Source organism: Schistocerca serialis, chromosome 9 (assembly GCF_023864345.2).
Source record: "Schistocerca serialis cubense isolate TAMUIC-IGC-003099 chromosome 9, iqSchSeri2.2, whole genome shotgun sequence".
Taxonomy (NCBI): domain Eukaryota; kingdom Metazoa; phylum Arthropoda; class Insecta; order Orthoptera; family Acrididae; genus Schistocerca; species Schistocerca serialis.
In genome coordinates this window covers 64,192,952-64,215,218 of record NC_064646.1, presented here as the reverse complement: position 1 = coordinate 64,215,218, position 22,267 = coordinate 64,192,952, and the positions used below count along the sequence as shown (strand labels likewise).

Below are 22,267 nucleotides of genomic sequence, written 5' to 3'. Positions count from 1 at the left end.
TAACTGTAGAGTTTCTTTGAATTATTCTACAACTGTTACAGTGGAATCGGCAGTCCTTAAAAAAACATCGGATGATTAATTGGAGTTCACCTAGACTGGTGACTTGCATCCATGCAACTTTGTGGTCAGACTCAATTTTGACCTCAATAGATGTAATAGTTTTGTCAACTGCAATGAACATTCCCTCCCTCTATGATTCCTAACCTGTCTTTTCAGTGTATGTTACATCCCTTGTTGAATATTTCAGAGCTTTGTACTTGAGGATTCAGCCAGCTATCAGTTTCAAGTTGACCGTGACAGATTTCCTGAAGTGCAGAATCTGATGAAGAGGTGTTTAACTAATTGAGGAGAATAGACTCACATGGTAGACTAGCATGGAGAGCTGCGTTAAACAACAATAAATATGAAACTTCCTGGCAGATTAAAACTGTGTGCCTGACCGAGACTCGAACTCAGGACCCGAGTTCGAGTCTCGCTCGGGCACACAGTTTTAATCTGCCAGGAAGTTTCATATCAGCGCACACTCCGCTGCAGAGTGAAAATCTCATTCTGGAAACAATAAATATGCTTTCAGTGTGATGTTGAACCTTAAATAAAAGTGAGAATAGGATGTTGCTGATTCAGTTGCTCTCTGGTATTTCATTAAGTTCTTGTTCACTCATGAAAATGATGTGTGAAATTGGATTTATCTGCCTCCCAATGTTCAGTTTTCAAAGTGTTTGATTTGTTATACTTAAGAAAAGCCAAGTTTAAAGTGGAACATAGTTAAGTTTATTTTTTTTTTTTTTATGAAGAAGGATGACAGTTGTCACATTATTTTGTGCACATTAATTCAAAATCATTTGTAATTAAAACAGTTTGTTATGTAGGGCACATGCCAAATGAATAAAAGAGAGCTCATTAAAAAAGAAATTGCTTCACATTAGTTTTACACACATTATTGCAATGTAATTCACTTATATGATACAATTGTATTATTCAGATTGTAAAATGGCCTTTCCAGTATGTTGGGAAGAAAGAGTAACACTTTTTTCACTAATTAAGTTATAGAGTATTCTTTTCAAGTGAATCAAGCTCCAAGTTAAATGTATTCCAGCCTTTCAGTTTGTTATAAATGTCTGATCCCATATACTGTCCTATCTGCAAATGAAGTTTTAAATAGTCTAAATTAAACATTAGAAAGTCCAGGTTGGAGTATCAACAATTATGAAAAGAATAGATTGCTACTCACTGTAAAGATGACACATTGAGCTGCAGAGTGGTTCAACAGAAAGACTGTTATACATTGAGTTTTTGACCAAAGCCTTCTTCATAATGGAAACACGCACACATTCACACGAGCAAGCACATCTCACACGCACATGACCACTGTCCCTGGCTGCTCTGGCAGGCCCATGTCAAATGGAAGCAGCAATCTGTAGTAAATAGTCTGTGAGAAGTTTGACATCTCCTCAAAGTCACATGCTATAATTATGCTTGAAATAACATTTTCCAGTGTGCAATAGTTGTTAAGCAAGAAAATATAAACTTCTAAATGTACACAGGAGGAATTTTTGATATTTTTAAATGCTGGTCGCAATAAATATCTTTGTTAGACAAGACATGCTTGTGGTCATCTTTAGCAGCCTTGTGGTGTTAGATGAATGTTTCCAGACAGTTATCCTGTATCAAATAACTGAATTTAAGTAACTGTGATAGTCTATATGTGGCTTCCAATTTAAAATTTTGTCCATTTGAGACTTAAAAACTTCATATGGCTTGCTTCTGCCATTTTCTGACCAATTAAAGTTACTTTTATTACATTTTTTTTCATAAAATATTTACTGGTTTGAGCTGAAGGTTGTCTTTCTGACCTATGACATGTACACCCCCCCCTCTCTCCTCCCCTCCAATGCACTACAGTAAACACAAGTCAATCAGGTCCATTAAACCATGCTGGACTTTTTGAGGACCCTCTGTCCTTTGCTGCATCCATGCAATGAAAAGACTTCTTTGACTGCTGCCATATGACATAGAATTAACTCAAAGTCAGTGATGAACTTCATCTGACGTAATTAATATCTACATTCAACTGTATCCCTGCCCCACACCAAGTTATCTGCAGATAACTTTCCAATTTCTAAACCCAGTTTCTTCCCAAGATCTATTCCCAATAAGGCCACCCTCACAATTGTAGAAAGAATTGTTGTACATTACTTCTAAACAGAACGTGGCCTGATCACTTTTTCTGCAGCCAAGGCTCCACCATTGTCAGCAAGGACTGTAAGTGATGGGGCACTCCGCTGAGGTAAATCCACTTACAGGCCATGTTGCAGTGATCTTATTTCAGAATTACATGACCTCCACTCACTTCTCAAACACACACACACACACACACACACACACACACACACACACACACAACATTGTTGTCTGCCAGTGTTGCAGCTCGACTGTGTCAAGTAGTCATGTTAGGGAAAAAGGGGAGCAGGATGGGGGCTGGAGAGAAAGGAGATAGAAGAAGAAAATTTCTCTCTGGAATTTATCTGCTTTCTCACTCCTCCAATCCCCAGACATGCACTTATTATATGCTTCCTAAGATCCAAAATACGATCACCCATGTTACCACACTTATCACCAGTGCCCGAGGTCTTGTCATCTCTCCCAAAGCCCAATTAATCACTGAACCCACAACTCCTTCCTGGTAACCATAACCAACTACATCCTTTACCATTCCTACTTTGAAGATATCACAAGGAGATCTACATCACTGCTGTGAACACTTAGAGGGAACCATTCTATGAAATTCTGTTCATGGACCATCTTTAGGATCTTTGGCAACCACCCACAGTTTTAACACATTCATGTGCTTCAGACTCCCTGATGATCTGAGCCCATGGCAGAAAATCCCTATTATCATTCCTCCAGAACCCCAAAATCTTCTCTCTCATTCATTTTCCTTCTCCTCAGGTCAACAAGCCACCTTCCTGAATGATGACCTCGACTCACTGGTAGCTCCACAAGCATCTTTGTTCACATCAAACTTAATAATTACCAGTCACTTCCCTTCTTCAACAGTTACCAATCGTTTTGCTTCAAGAACTCCCTCCCACTGTGCCTGCCCACCCAAGAGCACTATATCAAGAGAGTCAAGAAACCCTTCTCCCAGTATGCTGAAGGTTTTGCCAAGGCCTTCACAAACTGAAACTACCATTTCATCTAAGACCAGTAACAGTTCTCTTGTGTTCTACCTCTACACACATCCAATACTCCTTGCACTTTGTGCTGACTGGCCACTGAGGGTGGTACCTTCCTCAGTCAATACCACTTGGGACTGGAACAACAGAATCTCATTCTCCTCCAGGACTTTTACTACCTTTTGTAATCTTCTGGAATAAGAAATCTCTGCACTACCCAGCTCCTTCTATACTAATATTCCATTGCCTGCCAGATCAGTGCATTCTAGAAATTTCATGGGTGGAGACACTGTAACTTATTGTTTATTCCTCCAACCCCTGTGGCCATACCACCTCTAAACTTTAGCCTCCACCAGCATATCACATGATCTTTTGTAATCCTCTCCGTCCTTGTTCATCTCTTTTTTAACCTTCCACAACCTAACCCTCTCTCTTTCCTGTGGAAAGAACTATTAGATCTAAATTCATGGAAATGTGTAACTTTTACTTCTAAAGGTATCAGTAGCACTACACATCTTGCCTCCTAAGATAAGTATCCACAAGAAATTATGTCTAATTAAATTACAAGTCATTATTTGGATATGACACTTCTTCAGTTTATTTTATTAATGTTTCTAGGTTGATAACACTGGTGGTCCAAGAATAGGCACAGTGAGAATTTTCATGGCACCAAAGTTTGATGAGAGGGGACTTCCAATGTTGTTACGTGACCAGAGAACTCTCTTCATTGAAATTGATAAATTCTTTGTCCAGTGTAAGTCTCTCTACTACTTTTATGGAAATTTTCATGGAATATGCTTTATATTTGTTGAACATTATTGATACTATTATTTATTTTTGTGGTTATACTTTTGTACACAAAATCTTCCCGTTACCTAAATTTCTTTGAAATTAATACTGGGGCAAAGACAGCAGCGAGTAATAATAAGACAACATTGTTGACTGATCTGAAGTAATTCATGTCTCACTCATTAAACTGTAAGCAGTCAGTAATTAACAGTGGAATGAAGTATAGTCTGCCATTATTCTAAATAGTGTTAACACTTTACCCTCAGTCATAATACACCAAAAGATGAGGCTGGTGTAAACAGAGACTGAAGGCAGTACAACCCGCATTACATAAAAGTATTGTTCGTGACAAACCCACTGACAGATGATACAAATAATAATAATAAGTACCATAAATAAATAAAAAATAAAAATCAGTACCTGTAAATTGGGGTAGTGTGCATGATTGATTAAAAAAAGATGCGAGAATTCAAAGAAAACAAATTATAGGTATAGAATGTAAAAGATATGAAAGTCAGATTCATATAACAGGAAAACAGTACTGGTACTTAATGTACACGCAGTAAGCTATTGCAATATGTGTAATTTATGTACATTAAACATAGAAAGGTTAAATCAAAATTAACCCATAGGTACTCAAACAACTCATATTGATATATATTTTTTGTGTTACTGCTGTTTTTTAGATCATGTTATATGCAAAGGTACACCATATTTTATAGATGATAATACGCAAAGGACTACAAGACACACCTTAATTTTTAACCATTTTTTAAATAACATTTCTACCATTTTTATTATTAGACTGCAAAGTCAGACTAAAAAGAAATTCATAATTTATAAAACTGAACTGATCTTTAAAATCTCTGGAAATCATCATCTGAACTTTCTTTTGCTTCTTCTTCCTCTTTGTCTTTATCATTGTCCTGTTCTTGTATAAAATGGTCTTCACTGCCATGGAAAACGTTACTTATGGCGCACTGCATGAAAGATCTAACAAAAATGTCTTCTCTCACTCTTGATCATGACTGTTTTATCTACTGATACATTTATTTGATTGTAGGTCACTTTAAAGCTCTCTTCAGCATGAATTCCTGTTGGGTTTCATCTGCTGTCTATTTGTTCCATTCCTGTCGTATGCACTCTTTAAATGGTTTATTTACTGAGAGGTAGCAAATGTGAAGTAAGTCCTGCCAGAATAACAGTAAGCTATGTATTTCCCTGTCTCAATTTCTCTTTCACAGAATTTTTGAAATGACTACTAAGCTGATCTAGCACAAGAAGAGATCTCTTCGTCAATAAAGCACCATTCATTATCTCTCACACTGTTAATCCATAATTTCATACCAGCCTTGTCCATCCAACCCTTATCATGTACTTGAGCAACAACACCTGGCAGTATTTCAGAAGGTTTTGGGATTGTTTTGTGCTTGAAAATTATGACTGTATTAAGTTTAGTACCATCAGCACAACATGTAAAGACAATAGTGTAGTGTATTTTTTCATACCCACTTGTTTTTATAATTACAGTTTTAGTGTCTTTCATGGCAACAGTTCTGTTACTTGGCACAGCAAATATCAGGGGAGATCTGTTCATATTTGCCATTGGGCTTAGTTCCAAACTGGTTTTCTTTCGATGTTGAATAATAAAGCACTGGAAAGATAATATTTTCTCTTCATACTCTTGTGACATTTTCTGAAGTATTTTGGTTTTGGTTTGCATGCTAATTCCATGATGCTTCATTATCTCTGGAGCTCGGCAGACACACGTGTATGAAGCTCTTCCTAAGTTAAGTGATTAATATTGAAATAAGAGCTAATTTAGTTAATATTACATTTTAGACTAGTGTATAACCATCTTCTCTAGGCTTATATACTTCTTCTCTAGGCTATCTATCGAAGGTTTCGCTCTTCTGAACATATTTAGATCGAAAAGGAAGTATTTCATAAAAGGCTGGTAGTTGTTAGTTATGTTTACGTTTTTTAGGCGTAAATTTCACACAAGTGTAGATTTTCGTTTTGACTAGCATTATCGCTTCAAAGTCAAATTAATTCACTTCGGTCATACAGAGTTTAGGTAGTTAAAACTTTTGGAAGTAAGTTTAAAATTTGTTTACATTAGTGTTTATTTACAGATTAGTAGGTTACGAAACTGCTGTGGTCTTCTGCCAACTTATTCTCTGCTTTTGTGTTAAGTTTGCCTATCAAGCCACGTGTGACAAATTTGGTGGTTGCCGTAGAAATTTGAAAGACGGGGTGTTCTGTGTAGACTGTAAGTTATGGTTTCATTGGGGCGGATGTAGTGGTGAGGAAACGAGGGTAGAAAATGAGGCTCTATTTATTTATTTATTTATTTATTTGTCCATATAAATCTCTTTTTAAGTACATATATTGTACACAGGATATTGGACAGAAAACATATTTTGGCTATTGGATTTTCAAATATCAAACATAAATTTTATAAATTTTTATGACAAATTGGATCTATACAGTTAATAATTACAAATTTTTGAAATACTGTATATTTATAACTTATTTCTACAATTAAAGATACAAATTACATTTTTTCTTGCATAAGATACTGTGAGACTGAATAGTAGCAGTTTTTCAGAAGGTAGGATGTCACAGACTTTTTAAAGCTTTGTAGTTCAGTAAGAGATTTTATATGTCTTGGTAATCTGTTGTAAAGTTTTGTTCCTGCATGATATACACCTTTTTGGCATAATGTGGTGTTACAATGATTGACGTGTATGTCACTGTCTGACCTGGTACTGTAATCATGGACACTTTTGTTTTGAGGAAAAAGGTTTTCTTTTCTCAGTATGCTTTTTTTGACATGCGTGACTATTTCCAGTATATAAATGCAGGGAAGAGGTAGGATCTTTAGATCTTTAAAGAAAGGTTTGCATGATTTTCTGCTGCTCACTTGTTTCATTATTCTTATAATTGCCTTTTGTTTCCTGAAAACTGTTATGGCCTGATGTACATTTCCCCAGAAAATGATACCGTACTTCAGTATTGAATGTACACGAGCAAAGTATACAGCCCTAACTGTTTCTGCACTAGTACTGTTGCAGAGAATTCTTACCACATAGCTCATTTTTGCTAGTTTTGAATTTAGGGCTGTGATATGAGTGTTCCATTTAAGATTTTCCTGGATATGAATCCCGAGAAATTTAGTTTCATTGACAGAACTAATGTTTTGGTTATCCATACATATTACAGGTTGTGCCGGATTTTTATTTTGATCAGTGTGGAAATTCATTAGTACAGTTTTTTGGGGATTAACTATTAGCCTGTTTCTGGTAAACCATTCAGACACTCCTTTTGTAATATCTTTTGCAGATGCAGTAAGATTTTCTTCATTATTCCCTTCAATCAATAGACTGGTGTCATCTGCAAACAGTACTGGCTCTTCCATGGCAATGTAGATTATGTAGAAAGGACAGAAAAATCGCTGAACAGGAGGCAAAAATTTGTGCTCTTAAGGCTGAATTAGAAAACGTGAACTTGGAATTATGTAGGTTAAGGAAGGAAAAAGATTCTGGGAACTGGGAAAAGGCAGCAAGCAAAAGGCGAAAAAGGGAAACACTTGAAAAAACTCCAGAAATTCAATTAGTAAATCAGTTTGGCTTGCTATTTGAAGTGGAGGAAGGGCCTCATCCAGCCGTTGTTGAAAGTAGGTTGAAGCAGAATATTAGCTTAAAGAAAAAAAGACAGGTCGGGATCAAACCAGAATAGGAAAAGAAGAATTCTGCTTATAGGCAGCAGTCATGGGAGGGGTGTGGGCTAGCTGCTTCAGGAGAAATTAGGTGCAGGGTACCAGATCACAAGTTTTGTGAAACCAAGTGCTAGCCTTGGCCAGGTAACAGAAAACTTAGGTCAGCTATGCAGGGACTTTGAGAAGGAAGATCAGGTAATTATAGTTGGGGGAGCTGGAAACATCCTGGCTATGAATCCAAGATACAGTATTAGGAGTGACCTGGATAAAATAGGAGCAGAAACTGAGCACATAAATGTGGGGTTTGTGGAGGTCTTACAGCACCATGATCAGCCCTGGGTAAACACTGCTGTAAGGCATGTTAACACTGAGCAGAACAGGATGCTCCAGACACTGGCAAAATCTCACATAAGTGTTGTTCCAGTATATGCTATTGGTAGGTGGGGATACACTACACATGGCCTGCACCTGAATAGGATGAGGAAAAATAAGTTAGCTTCTTTATTAGCAGAAACTGTAAGGGGGTCCACAGTCACACAAGGGGTGATCTCTGTGGTTAATGGGTCCAGGCAGACAGGTTTTTTTAGGTTAAAGCCAAAGTCCAGACACCTAACAATCAAGATAAATAAAATAAAAGAAACTTTATGTACAATAAATAGGGGTAAAGCTAAGGGCAGTACCAACTTACTTCATCAAAATATCAGGGGAATAAAAAATAAAGCAGATGAGCTATTAGTGTGTTTATATGATCTCAAAGATGACAATGAGATTGATATAATCTGTCTGAACACCAAGTAACTGTGGGCATGGATAGTGTCAGTATAGGTGGGTATAATTTAGCATCTTACACTTGTAGATCTAGGATGGATAAAGGAGGAGTTGCCATTTTCATAAAACAAGGGCATAAATGCAAAACTCTAGAAGTAAGCAAATTTTGTGTTGATCAGCACTTTGAGGTTTGTGCATGTGAACTTCAGCTAGGTAATGTAGTACTGATATTTGTAACAGTGTACATGTCCCCATTAGGAGACTGGGAGCTGTTCATAAAAAAGTTTGACTCCCTATTGTGCTGTCTTTCAGACAAAAAGGAGAAGTTATTAATCTGTGTTGATTTCAATGTAAACTTTCTAAGTAATCCTGATAGGAAAAGTGAACTAGAAGTGTTATTAACAATATATAACTTAGAGTCAGTGATCAATTTCCCTACACATATAGCTCAAGACAGTAGCACGTCAACAGATAATGTATTTGTACAGAAAGAGGATGTAGAACAAACATATGCTTTTCCTGTGGGAAATGGATTGTCAGACCATGATGCATAACTGATTAACTTACAAAACCTAACAGGGTGTACAGTTCAGAAACCTTTAAGTAAAAGTGTGAAGTCACTCAACCCGGTATCTATAGAGCACTTCAGAGAAAGCTTAAGAAACGATAATTGGGGAGATGTATATAATGAGCCAAATGCTAATGATAAATGCAACATATTTCTTGATACATTTATATCCCTCTTTGAACATTGGTTCCCAAAGAGAATTAGTAAATGTAACACCACACACTTTTCAAGAAACCTTGGATTACTAAAGGTATTAAAGTGCCTTCAGAAAGAAAAAGAAAACTGTATGAGACAGCAAGAACTAGTAAAGATCCAGAAGTAGTTTTACACTATAAAAATTATTGTAACATACTGAGAAAAGTTGTAAGGTAATCAAGAAATATGTATCCAGAATGAGGCTGTGGCTAAGCCATGTCTCCGCAATATCCTTTCTTTCAGGAGTGCTAGTTCTGCAAGGTTCGCAGGAGAGCTTCTGTAAAGTTTGAAAGGTAGGAGACGAGGTACTGGCAGAAGTAAAGCTGTGAGTACCGAGCGTGAGTCGTGCTTCGGTAGCTCAGATGGTAGAGCACTTGACCGCGAAAGGCAAAGGTCCCAAGTTCGAGTCTCGGTCGGGCACACAGTTTTAATCTGCCAGGAAGTTTCAAGAAATATGTATGTTAGCGAAGAAATTAACAACACTGGCAATAAAACAAAATCAGTATGGAATGTTGTTAGAAGGGAGACAGAAAAAGTAACCACTAGGGTAGGTAGTATTACTATTAAAGAGAACAAGACCATCCTAACCAACAGTACACAAGTAGCTAATGTATTTAACAATCACTTATTAAGTGCAGGAGAAAAAATTGGTGAGAACAGTTTAAAATCAGTATGGAATGTTGTTAGAAGGGAGACAGAAAAAGTAACCACTAGGGTAGGTAGTATTACTATTAAAGAGAACAAGACCATCCTAACCAACAGTACACAAGTAGCTAATGTATTTAATAACCATTTATTAAGTGCAGGAGAAAAAATTGGTGAGAACAGTTGAAAAGAAAAAGCCAGGCAGTGCATGGAAGAGTCTGTTTTGAAAAACTGTAGTAAGATTAAGTTTCAACTTATAACCTTGTGACCTAAAAAAAATTATTAAATCTTTGAAAAGTATATGTTCTGTTGGAGTAGATGACGTCTCTCAAGATATTAAATCAATGTGGAGCAATTACAGCTGATGTTCTGAGTCACATATGTAACGCATCACTGACTCAAGGTATTTTCCCAGACAGGTTAAAATATGCCATTGTCAGGCCTCTCTACAAAAAGTTACAGAAATTACAATTCTATGGCATAAATGAAATAGCAAATGAGTAGTTGAAGTCATACCTACAGAACAGGAAGCAAAAAGTTTCCTTATATGAGTCAAATGATTTAAATGAGTTTTCCACTTCATCTAACTGGGGTGAAATTACATTAGGTGTTCCACAGGGTTCAATCATGGGTCCCCTTCTGTTCTTGATTTATGTGAATGACCTCCCTTCCTCTCTGAAACAGGAAGCTGAAGTGACACTGTCTGCTGATGATACAACGATCTATATTAATCCAGTAAAAGAAACTCCAATTGAAAATGATAAAAATAAAGCCTTTGGAAAAGTCATTAACTGGTTTTCTGCAAATGGGCTTGCCCTAAACTTTGAAAAAAAAACACAGTACATCCAATTTTCTGCTGCAAAAGGTACAGTTCCTTCAATAAATATAACACAACCACAGAAGTTAGTAAGCAGGGTGGGAGCATACTAAGTTTTTGGGTGTACATATAGATGAGAATCTTCAGAGTAATTGCCAATTTTGAGGATATAGAAATTAGTAAGCTAACATACTTTGCATACTTTCACTCTCTGATGTCATACAGAATAATGTTTTGGGGTAACTCAACATTTAGACAGAAAGTATTCACTGCTCAAAAGAAAGTGGTTAGAATGATGTAGCGTTCATAGTCGCACATCTTGTAGGCATCTTTTTAAAAGATTGGAAATTCTTACAGCAGCCTTACAGTACATTTACTCACAAATGAAATTTGTTCTCAACAACATGGACCAGTTTAAAAACAACAGTGACATTCATGATTATAATACCAGAAAAAAGAAGGACTTCCACTATCCTTTACTCATCCTATCTGTGGCTCAGAAAGGGGTAAAATATGCTGCTATAAAAATTTTTGACAAATTACCAGATGAAGTAAAATGTCTGACAGCAGTAATAGCTTCAAAAATAAATTGAAATCATATCTCCTTGACAACTCCTTCTATACCATAGATGAATTCTTGAATAGGAATAAATAAATCTATAATTTAAGGGAATGAGGTAAATAATAGAAATATCTTGTTTCATATGTGCATTCCTTGTGCACTTGACACATTCCACATCATAACGGCTACCGTACCATGCGACTGATCAATCGAACACGCAACCAACTAACTAACTAATTCATAAACCTGTAACACCAACCAAAACAACACTTACAGTCTGTCAAGTTCCACTGTAGTGCTAGCTTACAGGCATGTATTTGAATCATTTTTGAATCAGTTCTAGTGTCATTTTGATAGTGTCCTTGAATCCATTTCAATATGTCACTTTCTAGTTTTTACAATGGAAAATCCAGGATCGAAAATATAACAGTATTATGAAAAGGGTAGTTGCTACTCACCACTTTGTCCCTATATGCTCCCACAAGCAGCACTTTAAATGTAGATAAAAATTTGAGCTGGCAGGCACACATTGAATACCTGGCAAACAAACTGAGTGGTTTCGCATTTGCAGTGCAAATATTATCAACTGCAACTGACATGGACACACAAAAAGTAGCATATACAAGCTATTTCGAATCCATTATTAGTTATGGTATTGCTTTTTCGGGTAACTTGACAAACATAGTGCAGATAATAAAAATACAGAAAAAAATCATTCAAAATATGTGCACTGCAAATCACAAAGAACCATGTTGACCATTATTTAGAAAACTTAAAATATTAACTCTGCCATCCTTATAGATATATGAGATTATTATATTTTTGTACACCAGATGTGAATTATCGGAGGGAAACCATTTTGTCCTTTCACATGATACCAGAAACAAAGAAAATTTTATGCTCCCCACCCACCGCCTCAGACTGTATGCCCAGGGACCTCATACATGGGAATTAAAATGTGTAATAAATTAAAAGGGAACAAGTTGATGCACACTGAAGTGTTAGTACTCAGTGGATGAATTCATGCAGGACAAACTGGAAATTTGAGCTGGACACAATGTGTTACACATTCCAAGAAATATCCTTATAGTGTTATGATTTATTATACTGCTATTATTTATTAGTGTAAAAATCACTGTAACTGTTTTATAAATTTTTGACATTTCTCCTGTACGCAAACCAAATGGATTGCTAATGTATGTCATGAGATGAATAAAACACAATTCACACATTTCACAATTACCATCCCCCACACCTACCCTGCATCCCTTCCCCTCCCACCCCAGCCTCCTTCCTACCCCCACTACCCAGTTGCATCTCCCAACATATGCTGCTGCTCGCAGTGTGGCCTCAGCAGCCAGAGACTGCAGTCGTGTGTGTGAGTTGCATTTGCTTGTGTGTGTGTGTGTGTGTGTGTGTGTGTGTGTGTGTTCTAGCTCTGACAAAGTCCTTGTTGGCCAAAAGCTCATTTTCTGACAGTCATTTTGCTGTGCCTATCTGCAACTCAGTATTTCCACTATGTGGTGAGTAGCAACTTTCTAGTTTTGGCCATTTTGCATTCAATTTTTTCAGTTCTTATTTACTAGCCAACCAATCATAAATGGTTTGCAGGGCCGACATGCCGATCAGGTGTTCTGTTTCCATGTTCTTCTGGGTATGCAGTTACTTTCAGTTTATAGCCCACATTATATGAATATCTATTATTTTCGTCCATTATGAAAGTCACTGCTAATAAAACTATGATACTGTTACTGATAATACAAATCACTTTCAATTCAAGTTGACTGGCACTGCCAAGTGCAGTGACACATTATAGGCATGATAGTGTTCTGGGTTTGTGATGGCAGGGCCTGAGAGAGACAGTGTTAGCAAGCTTATGATTCTCCCACAACTAACGTTTGTCACATCTGCACTGCTGCTGCCAGTTGAATTCAATGTTGCCAGATAGAAATAGGTTTCCTGAGGCATCAAATATGTGGCCATTTTGAAGACTGGCAGGAATTTTAAATCAGACTCTGGAAATTTTCATATTAATTTCGAGCATAGGGTGCACCTTAATTTTGGAGGCAATTTTTTGAAGAAAAATGTGTCTCTTATAGTCTGTAAGATAAGGTAAACAAGACATGTTGACTAAATTTGCCATTTCTTTCAATTGTTGTCTTCAGTTACATTTCAAAGTAACATATGACAGTAAAATAGACAATAGATCATTTTTAGGTGACAAAAATAGAAGAACTGGTACTAAAAATAAGGTAATAATAAGAAAAATAGGCTTCAGTTAATTGTTGACCACTCAGTAAATAATGTATTGCACTGCACTTTGTCTCTATAATTCATAGCTGTGCATATTGAAAGTGCTGAAGGTCAAATTACATTATAAATTACCTTGGAGTGTAAAATTTATTGGCCTAATAAGTCACCCTATCAACTGAGTGTCCAAGGATGCCCCCACCCAACTTAAAGCTTCAATTTTACTGTGAATTGTCCATACTCTTAGACATTTTACATATTCTCCTGCATGCCTAGCTGGAAGAATGGTCCTTGGGAAATGTATTCGACAACAAGCTGCTAAACCAACATTCTGATACACATTTGAAACAGCATATGGAATTGTGGCTATACAGTCTCATCCTAAGGTGTAGGTGAAGATTTCCTGCCATTATGTAGCCATTTAAAATCATTTAAGTGGTCCACAAATTTTGTCAATTCGTTTCTGTGTATGAAAGGTAGTACAATTTTCTGATGTCACTTTATCTGAAGAACATTTTCACCTCTTAGATGTGTTCCATTAACTATGAATGATTGAGTCACATGGACCCTCTTAGTATGCTGGGTCCGACATCTCAACCAAGCACCCAATCCACTGGGAGTGTTTGTGAAATTTAGTGGGTTTGATTTTGATTCCATAAGACACAAGGGAAATAGTCAATCCAGGCAGAGGCCTACACAGCACACGTGTGGGTTGGGGTGGATAGTGCAAGGATTGCCTGACATCTGTTTTGCCTCAACAGTCATGCACCCAAATGGTCTGCATGTCATCTAGGGGACTGAACAGTCCTGATTGGTTACAGGTCCTGCAAATGTGGGATTCCTGAGCTGGGAGCTGGTAACTGCTACCACTTCTCTTATACTGTAAATTCTGAGCCTGCTTCAGTGATTACTACTGGGCATATTATTGGAGTTTTGGGTGTCTTGAAGAGCAATGATCTTGGCTCAGACCAGAGGATGGTATAAACATCCATCTTTTAAAAATGCAAATCATAATGAAAGATACCTCAAACCAAAAAAATGCTATCAGATACAGATAGATAAAGCATGACACTGGCTGAACAGAAACATGAAAGTGTGTGAACTCAAAAAAGACAGTAGCCATTTTGTGTATGAATTCTTGCAGACTTTCTTGGATCACTGCGCAATTTGCACGGCGGAACTTCCTCTTGTGTGAACTGACAGTAAACAGTTCTGCAAAAATAATATTTCATGGTATGTATTCATGTATGTTTGTCTCCTAGTAGCAGTTTTTTTTCTGTTGCAGTGAATAGTGGCCGTAATGTCATACAACGCCGTTCTGATGAGTCATCAGTGACAATACCATTTGAGCGGACATTCCGCAATCTTACTGGAATAGGATCATCACCACTAGAGCAGCAATACACCTATTGTGGTTGTGGATGGCCACAACACATGCTGATACCCAAGGGTCAGCCAGAAGGATTCCCTGTTGAGTTCTTTGTTATGGTATCAGATGGCAGTCAGGACAGGGTAAGTCCACTTGAGTTCTTACTCCAGTTTGCAATATATGTGAAAAATTACTTTAAACTACAAGGCAAACTCCAAATTATACACAATAACTTCTTTGCTTTACATTAGATTACTGGGAATAAATAAGTCATGTTAAAATAAAAACAGTCTTACATCATATAGAAACAGAACAGAAACTAAATGAGTAAGAAACAGGAACAGAAATGCAATCAGCGCCTGGAAAATATGTTGTTAAACATAAGATTTAAGTCACAAAATCTGAACATACTATTATTCTATAAAATCTTACTGTTTTGCAGCAGCCAAACAAAAAAATTTCTGTTTGTTTATGGTCCGTAATGAGAAAATGAAATTATGTTTGGTAATCATGAGAACATATTATATCATTACTAAATAATATAATTTAATTTTTGTCTGGAAAATCTGTCAACAGGTGGAGCAGCCTGATCCAGACGTTGGTTGTCGTGCGGCTCATAGTTACTGTGGTCTGCACAATCGTTTGTACCCAGATAGACGTAACATGGGATATCCATTTGACCGGTTGCCACGTGATGGTGTAAACACTCTGCGTGAATTCCTGACACCAAACATGGCCACAATTGATGTGAGGATACGGCACATTGAGACTGTTGTCGCTCCTCAACCTGGAAATCGTCCTGGGATCCCCCCAAATTTTGGATGATGAAAATGAACATTACTCTCATACTACTGTATTAAACTTGCAGAGAGACATGGTGTTTTTGCAGAATTGTACTACACTTAGTTTTCACAGAAAATTATAATACTCTTAAGACATATATGTCAATGGATCACTATGAGGTAGGCTCAAGGAGACGGGTGATAACTAGTAAAACTTCCAGAGAAAACCTTTTTGTAGTGCTAAAATACCCCACCCCCTTCCCCTCCCAAATACATACACACTGACATTACCCCATGACCCATTGGTCTGGATTTGGGAGCAGGAGTTGAATAGGGGTGGATATGGGGCATTGCTTGGTTTGGTCTGACAGAGGAATACCACTTTGGGAATGGTGAGAAGGATAGTGTTGTCAATTACTCTGTGCCTCTTTTACTAGATTCATAGTGATTTATCCTTGGATATATATTATAATTGCATATTTCCATTGTAAGTTATGTGAAACTCAACACAATCATGACATTGCATTTACAGTGTTTCATTACTCATTGTTATGTATGGTTTTGGTGAATTTTGTATGTTTGACTTCCTTTTGTATCTGTTATGAAAGAAATAATTTATTAAAAATGGATATCAAGAAAACATTATAAAGATATATCTTATATTTTTGGGCTCCTGCAGTGAAAGAAAGAACCACTACATAATTTGTGGAACCTTTTTTTAACCTTCCTACAGATTAGCTTACTATGTTTAAAAAAGAAAAAAAACACTGAAGTGATTCTGAGATAAAGTTGGATCTCGTGTTTGCTTTAATATAAGTCTAACAAATCAGTGAATATGGTGAAGATTCGTTTTGTGTAATGCAGGGCTGAATAATTCATAACTATAAGCAATCTAATTAAAACAAACCACAGAAGCTACACTTCTACTGACTATAAGCTCACAAACTGATGCAGCCCTTTGACAGGCATCTTAACTTTTACACTCTTGTACATATATAAAACTATAATATGCATCACAAAAGATGTTGCAGAGTGGGCTAAAAATGCTAGTTTACACACCGACAACACACGGAGGAAGAACAGCATAAGAAGCACAATCCATCGACTGACTGTTCTTAAAAAATGTCCCCAGTATCCAGGCATCAAATTACTAAGAAGTCTGCCTAAAAACTTTGTGACAATGTACATGGCACTAAGTTTTCAAAGAACCTCAAAGACTATCTGGTGAAAAAGGAATTTTACAGTTTTGAAAAGTACTTATCACATTAAATTAGTATATGTTGTTACTTATAATCAGTGATGTTAGAATGTAAGAAAAATGGTTAGGATGTATGTTATAATGAATGTTTTTCTATTTTTGACATGTCCTGTATTACATGTACATTCGCTGTACACCATGTAATCCTGCAGGATCAAATAAAATTCAGCTCAGTGAAATGGAGCATCATGAGGTAATTTGTTTATGGGAGCAGTGGAAATATTGCAGACGTACCAGACAGCTAAATACATTATCTAGATGGACCACTCTCAGCTGCAACATTTCTCTACTGCTGCTGAAAATTAACTGCCGCATGATACTCAATGGGCTGCCACTTTATCAGTGGGCGACATGCTGTGGCACTGTGGTGTCCTTCATGAAAGAAAGAGGACACTGTATTATAGAGCCTGTGATGCTTATTATAAATCTCTACTACAGGCATTTTCCAACAAACTTCTAAACTTTGCCATGATGAAACCCCTGTACAAGATTGTGGCCACAAAAAAATGTCACCAGTTATAGTCCTGGAGCACAGATTGGTGGTTTCTCAGAGAAAATTGAGAAGGCCTTTTGTAATAGCCCACTAAGAGGTTCATAAACAAGAGCTAATTGCCACCAAATCATCAGTATAGCTTTAAGGAATCCATACATACAACTCTAGTTATCATCCTAAACATTATAGAAGAAAATCAAATGGCTTCTAAAATATTTTTTTTTTTTTTAATGTTTGAGTTGGCCTACCATGGTATGTTGCCACATAATTTCAAAACAAAAGGAATACAAAGCATTCCACATTAATGAATCACTTATGGAAGTTGTCTTGCAAATGAGCAGCAAGGAATTCATTTCTTTATTTTGTTAACTTACTGGTTTTGATCACTACACCCAACATCAGATTGATCTAAAAAAGAAAGGACATGCATATTTATGAGTAACAACATTATGATAAGTTGCAGCAGTATAAGTACTAGCATTGATTGACATGACCTAAGAAGCATCTGACAAATAACATACTTGTCTCCTTAAGTTTAGTAAAAGTAGCAAATAACAATTTTAGCTGAAAATTTTTAGCCACGATTATGACAGTGTTTTAGTTGCTACAAATTCTTAAACAATGGATTGCTGCAATCTTCAAGGTGATCCTCTCACCCCTCATCAGCAGCAAAGAATTATACTTAAATAAGACAGCCCCTAGAAATATCACAAAAACAATAGCACATTCATCAGCAAAACTGTATGCTGTACAGTATACAACCAGACCATTTTCCAGGTTGAGTGCTTTAAAGAGGAATAGAATATTAGTGTTTAAACACCTTCTCAATAATGACGTCATTAGAGACAGAGCACAAGCTCGGATTAAAGAAGTATGGGGAAGGAAATCAGAGGTGTCATTTCAAAGGAACCACCTTGATATTTGCCTGGTGAGATTTAGAAAATCACAGAAAACCTAAAACTTTGTGGCCAGATGGGAATTGAACCATCAGCTTCACAATGCAAATCCAGTGTGCTAACAACTACACTAACTTATTTGATGTGATCTTAATGACAAAATCAGTCAAAGTATATTTTTTTAATGGGCCCAACATCTTGGTTACAGTGTTACACAGAAAAGCTCTTCATTACCCAGAAGTCCCACTACTGATAGGGCTCACACAGGAACATACACACTGAAAATAATTATAACAATAATGATTCATATATCCCATCAATGGTGATAAAATTACCAACAGTTAAAATTTTGTAAATTTGCCAAGTATATATCTGTAGTGTTATTGCAAACTGAACATGTATATACAAGGGAAATCCAGTATGGAATTTAACAATATTAGAGAAAGAAAGTTTCTACTCACCATATAGCGGAGATGCTGAGTCGTGGTAGGCACAACAAAAAGATTCACACAATTATAGCTTTCATCCATTAATGCCTTTGCCAACAACAGACACACACGCACACACACACACACACACTCACGCAAATGCGACTCGCACACACGCCTACAGTCTCAGGCAACTGAAAACACACTGTGAACAGCAGCACCAGTTGGGAGTGGCAACTGGGTGGGTGTAAGAAGGAGAAGACTGGGTGTGGTGGTGAAATGACAACTGTGTAGTGCAGGAATAGGAACAGGGAGTGGGCTGGATGGGTGAGGACAGTGACTAACGAAGGTTGAGGGTAGGAGAGTTAGGGAACGTAGGATGTATTGCAGGGAAAGATCCCACTTGTGCAATTCAGAAAAGCTGGTGTTGGTGGGAAGGATCCTTATGGCACAGGCTGTGAAGCAGTCATTGAAATGAGGGATATCATGTTTGGCAGCGTGTTCAGCAACAGGGTGGTCCACTTGATTCTTGGCCACAGTTTGTCAGTGGCCATTCATGTGGACAGACAGCTTGTCGGTTGTCATGCCTGCAGAGAACACTGCACAGTGGTTGCAGGTTAGCTTGTAAATCACATGACTGATTTCACAGGTAGCCCTGCCTATGATGGGATAGGTGACGTTAGTGATTGGACTGGAGTAGTGGTGATAGGAGGATGTATGTGACAGGTCTTGTATGTAGGTCTATTACAGTGGTAGAGCCATGAGGTAAGAGATTGGGAGCAGGGGTTGTGTAAGGATGGACGTGTATGGTGTGCAGGTTTGGTGGACAGCGGGAACTCCCCCCCCCCCCCCCCCCCCCCCCTCCCCGTTCCCCACCTTCTCTGCTGCCCTTCATTTAAACTACAGCACTTCACTGTCCACCACCTCCACCATACTGTCCCTCCCCACTCCAGCCTCCTCCTTACCCTCACCCAATTGCCACTCCCATCATGCACTGGTGCTGCTGCTCGCCGTGTGGTTTCAGTTGCCTGACACTGCAGACGTGTGTGCTAGTTGCATTTGTGTGAGAGCGTGCGTGTCTGTGTGTCATTGACAAAGGCCATAATGGCCGAAAGCTGTAATTGTGTGAATCTTTTTTTTGTGCCTATTGCATTTCAGCATCCCTGCTATATGGTGAGTAACAAATTTCCTTCTCTAATATTGTTACAGGTGTATACAAGTTCTTAGAGGTACTCTGTCAACTATCTACTAGATGCTATAAGTATTGAACACAAAGTTTAACAGAGAAATAGTACTACAGATATATTGTTCATTACACCACTCTGCAGTCATATGGAGTACTGCGCCAGGTAATCAAACTGTGTACAAAACTGAAAAACAAGCCATCAGAATTATCTGTAACATAAAGAGACATGATTTGTGTCAACCTTTATTGCCTGTCTTAAAAATACTAAACAGTAGCTTTTGTAAGAAACTGTACTTATCAATAAAATAATCAAAAAATAATGAGACAAATTAGAAAATAAGTACTTTATTAACAGTAAACTAGTTACTGTTATAATGCTATTTATTTTCAGAAATAGCAGTGTTAATGGTTTTGAACTGGCAAGTTCAGAGGGCAGTTCATGTTTAAATTACATTTGTTGTTATTTACATTAGTTGCTGACAGTTTTTTCCAGCAACTAATGTAAACAACAACAAATGTAATATAAACATTAACAGCCATCTGAAGATGAACCTGTCAGTTCAAAATCAGTAAAGGTACTGTTTGTGTAAATAAATACCATTACTAACAGTTTTTGTATTCAGCCACAGTCTCAAAAATATTGGTTTCAGGAAAATAGTAGGAGGAAAGTTTTTGTTCCTAGTGACATTAATACTGTAGCACTATGTTTTATTTGTGATGACGCGAGTACAGAAATTGGCATTAGGTTTTTAACTAGTAGAACTGTAGTCAACAAAAGGCAATTCTCATATCTTTTAAATTTCGGAACTACAGAGGGTAGCACAGCTTGGCACAAAGGCCATGGGCCATCTACTAATCCATTTTTGAGAAACTTTCTCCAAAGTTTGGCACTTGAATCAAGTCTAAGGACATGCAACAGAACACTGAGAACACAACAGCACTGAAAATGCATGTTGTGATAAATTGGCACTTATAATGTTTTCCATTTCCACTCTTCAATTATTAAACATCCAACTGGACTACTTCAGAATCAAAAAGTACAAAAACATAGTTACATTTACTTCTGATGGATTACTGTTTCAAATATGGCAATGGAAAGTCCTTGGTATGATATAAATAATTTAAGGAGTAAAGGTAAGAAATCACCTGATAGTGTGGTCCTGAGTCATCAACAGGGACCTAAGCAAGACTGAGCAGGTGAATCATTGTTCTGAGCTATAAAGTACACAGAGACCTGTGCAGCTACATTATCTTGACTGATTAAATTGTGCTGGTGCAGAAGCTTGACTAGGTTGAAGGTTTGTATCAGGTGGCATGGGAAAGGAGGACAGAAGGGTTGATGATGGGTGATTGACAACTAAGAGGAAGAGGCAGCAATGCGCAGGATCAGAATGTGGCACCAGTGATCTTGCTCTGGCCATAGGCAGAGAGTTACATGCAGCACACAGTGTCATGGAGGAGTGGATTGGGAGGAGGAGATAGAGCAGAAGAAGAGGGAGACTTTGAAGAGGAGAATGTGAGAATAGGATGAATGAAGTTAGGGTCATGGGACAAAGGTGGAGGTGGGTGTGAAACGGGCCTGCAGAGATTGAGGCTGGAAGAATTACAGGAATTAAAGATATGTTGCAAGGACAACACCTGTTTAAGTAATGCAGAGAAGCTGATGTGATGAGGTGGAGGAGGGGGGGGGGGGGAGGGGGGAGGAGAGGGAAGGATCCAGTGTGAAGGAGCCACTGAAATGTCCTACTGCCATGGGGGTCAGCTTTGTCATCTCTCCTTCCCAGCTGTCAGCCACCCTTCCCCAACCCTCCCTCTCAGTTCCTGCTTCCTTTCTTGCCTCGCCCATTCCACTGACACATCCCCTCACCTGAGTTGAAGTGTTGGCATAATGAGTATGGTGTGTATGAGTGTGGATGAATAACTCTATAACTTTGAAGAAGAATTTCTCTGAAAGCTAGCAACATTCTCAGCTTTGTTTATACACCTGTCAACAACTGATAACTTTGATTATTTAGTGAGTTGTTACCTATACTCCTTAAATTATTAGGTCTACAGTTTTAATTTTGTAAATGAATTTGTTATTAAAATAAGTGGAAAATCATGATGTAAAAATCTTTGTAGAGTGCTTTACATAACAATGGTTAATTTTATGTCCAAATTAAAGTACAGAGGCTATACACAACACATATCTACTACTAATATCTAATTTTACCGTATGAGATGTGACTACACTGGATTTAAAAAATTAAAAAAAAAATGGAATTTGCAATGTTGCTGTTGTTTTAAATTTGGGGTTGTTATTACTTCTGTATAACAGTAATTTGAGCATCTATTTCACCACATTGTCTTCCAGACTTTATCATC

General features: G+C 37.4%; 1 protein-coding gene across 1 annotated transcript in view; it reads left to right on the top strand.

Moving 5' to 3' along the window:
- LOC126419371 (phenoloxidase 2-like) overlaps positions 1-16,203 on the top strand; it is a 118,407-nt gene extending 102,204 nt beyond the window's left edge. The window contains exons 11-13 of the mRNA XM_050086559.1: positions 3,795-3,930; positions 14,777-15,003; positions 15,437-16,203. Coding sequence (XP_049942516.1) covers positions 3,795-3,930; positions 14,777-15,003; positions 15,437-15,685 — 612 coding nt within the window. The 3' untranslated portion in view covers positions 15,686-16,203. The remainder of the gene's footprint in view (positions 1-3,794; positions 3,931-14,776; positions 15,004-15,436) is intronic.
- The last annotated feature ends 6,064 nt before the right edge of the window (positions 16,204-22,267 follow it).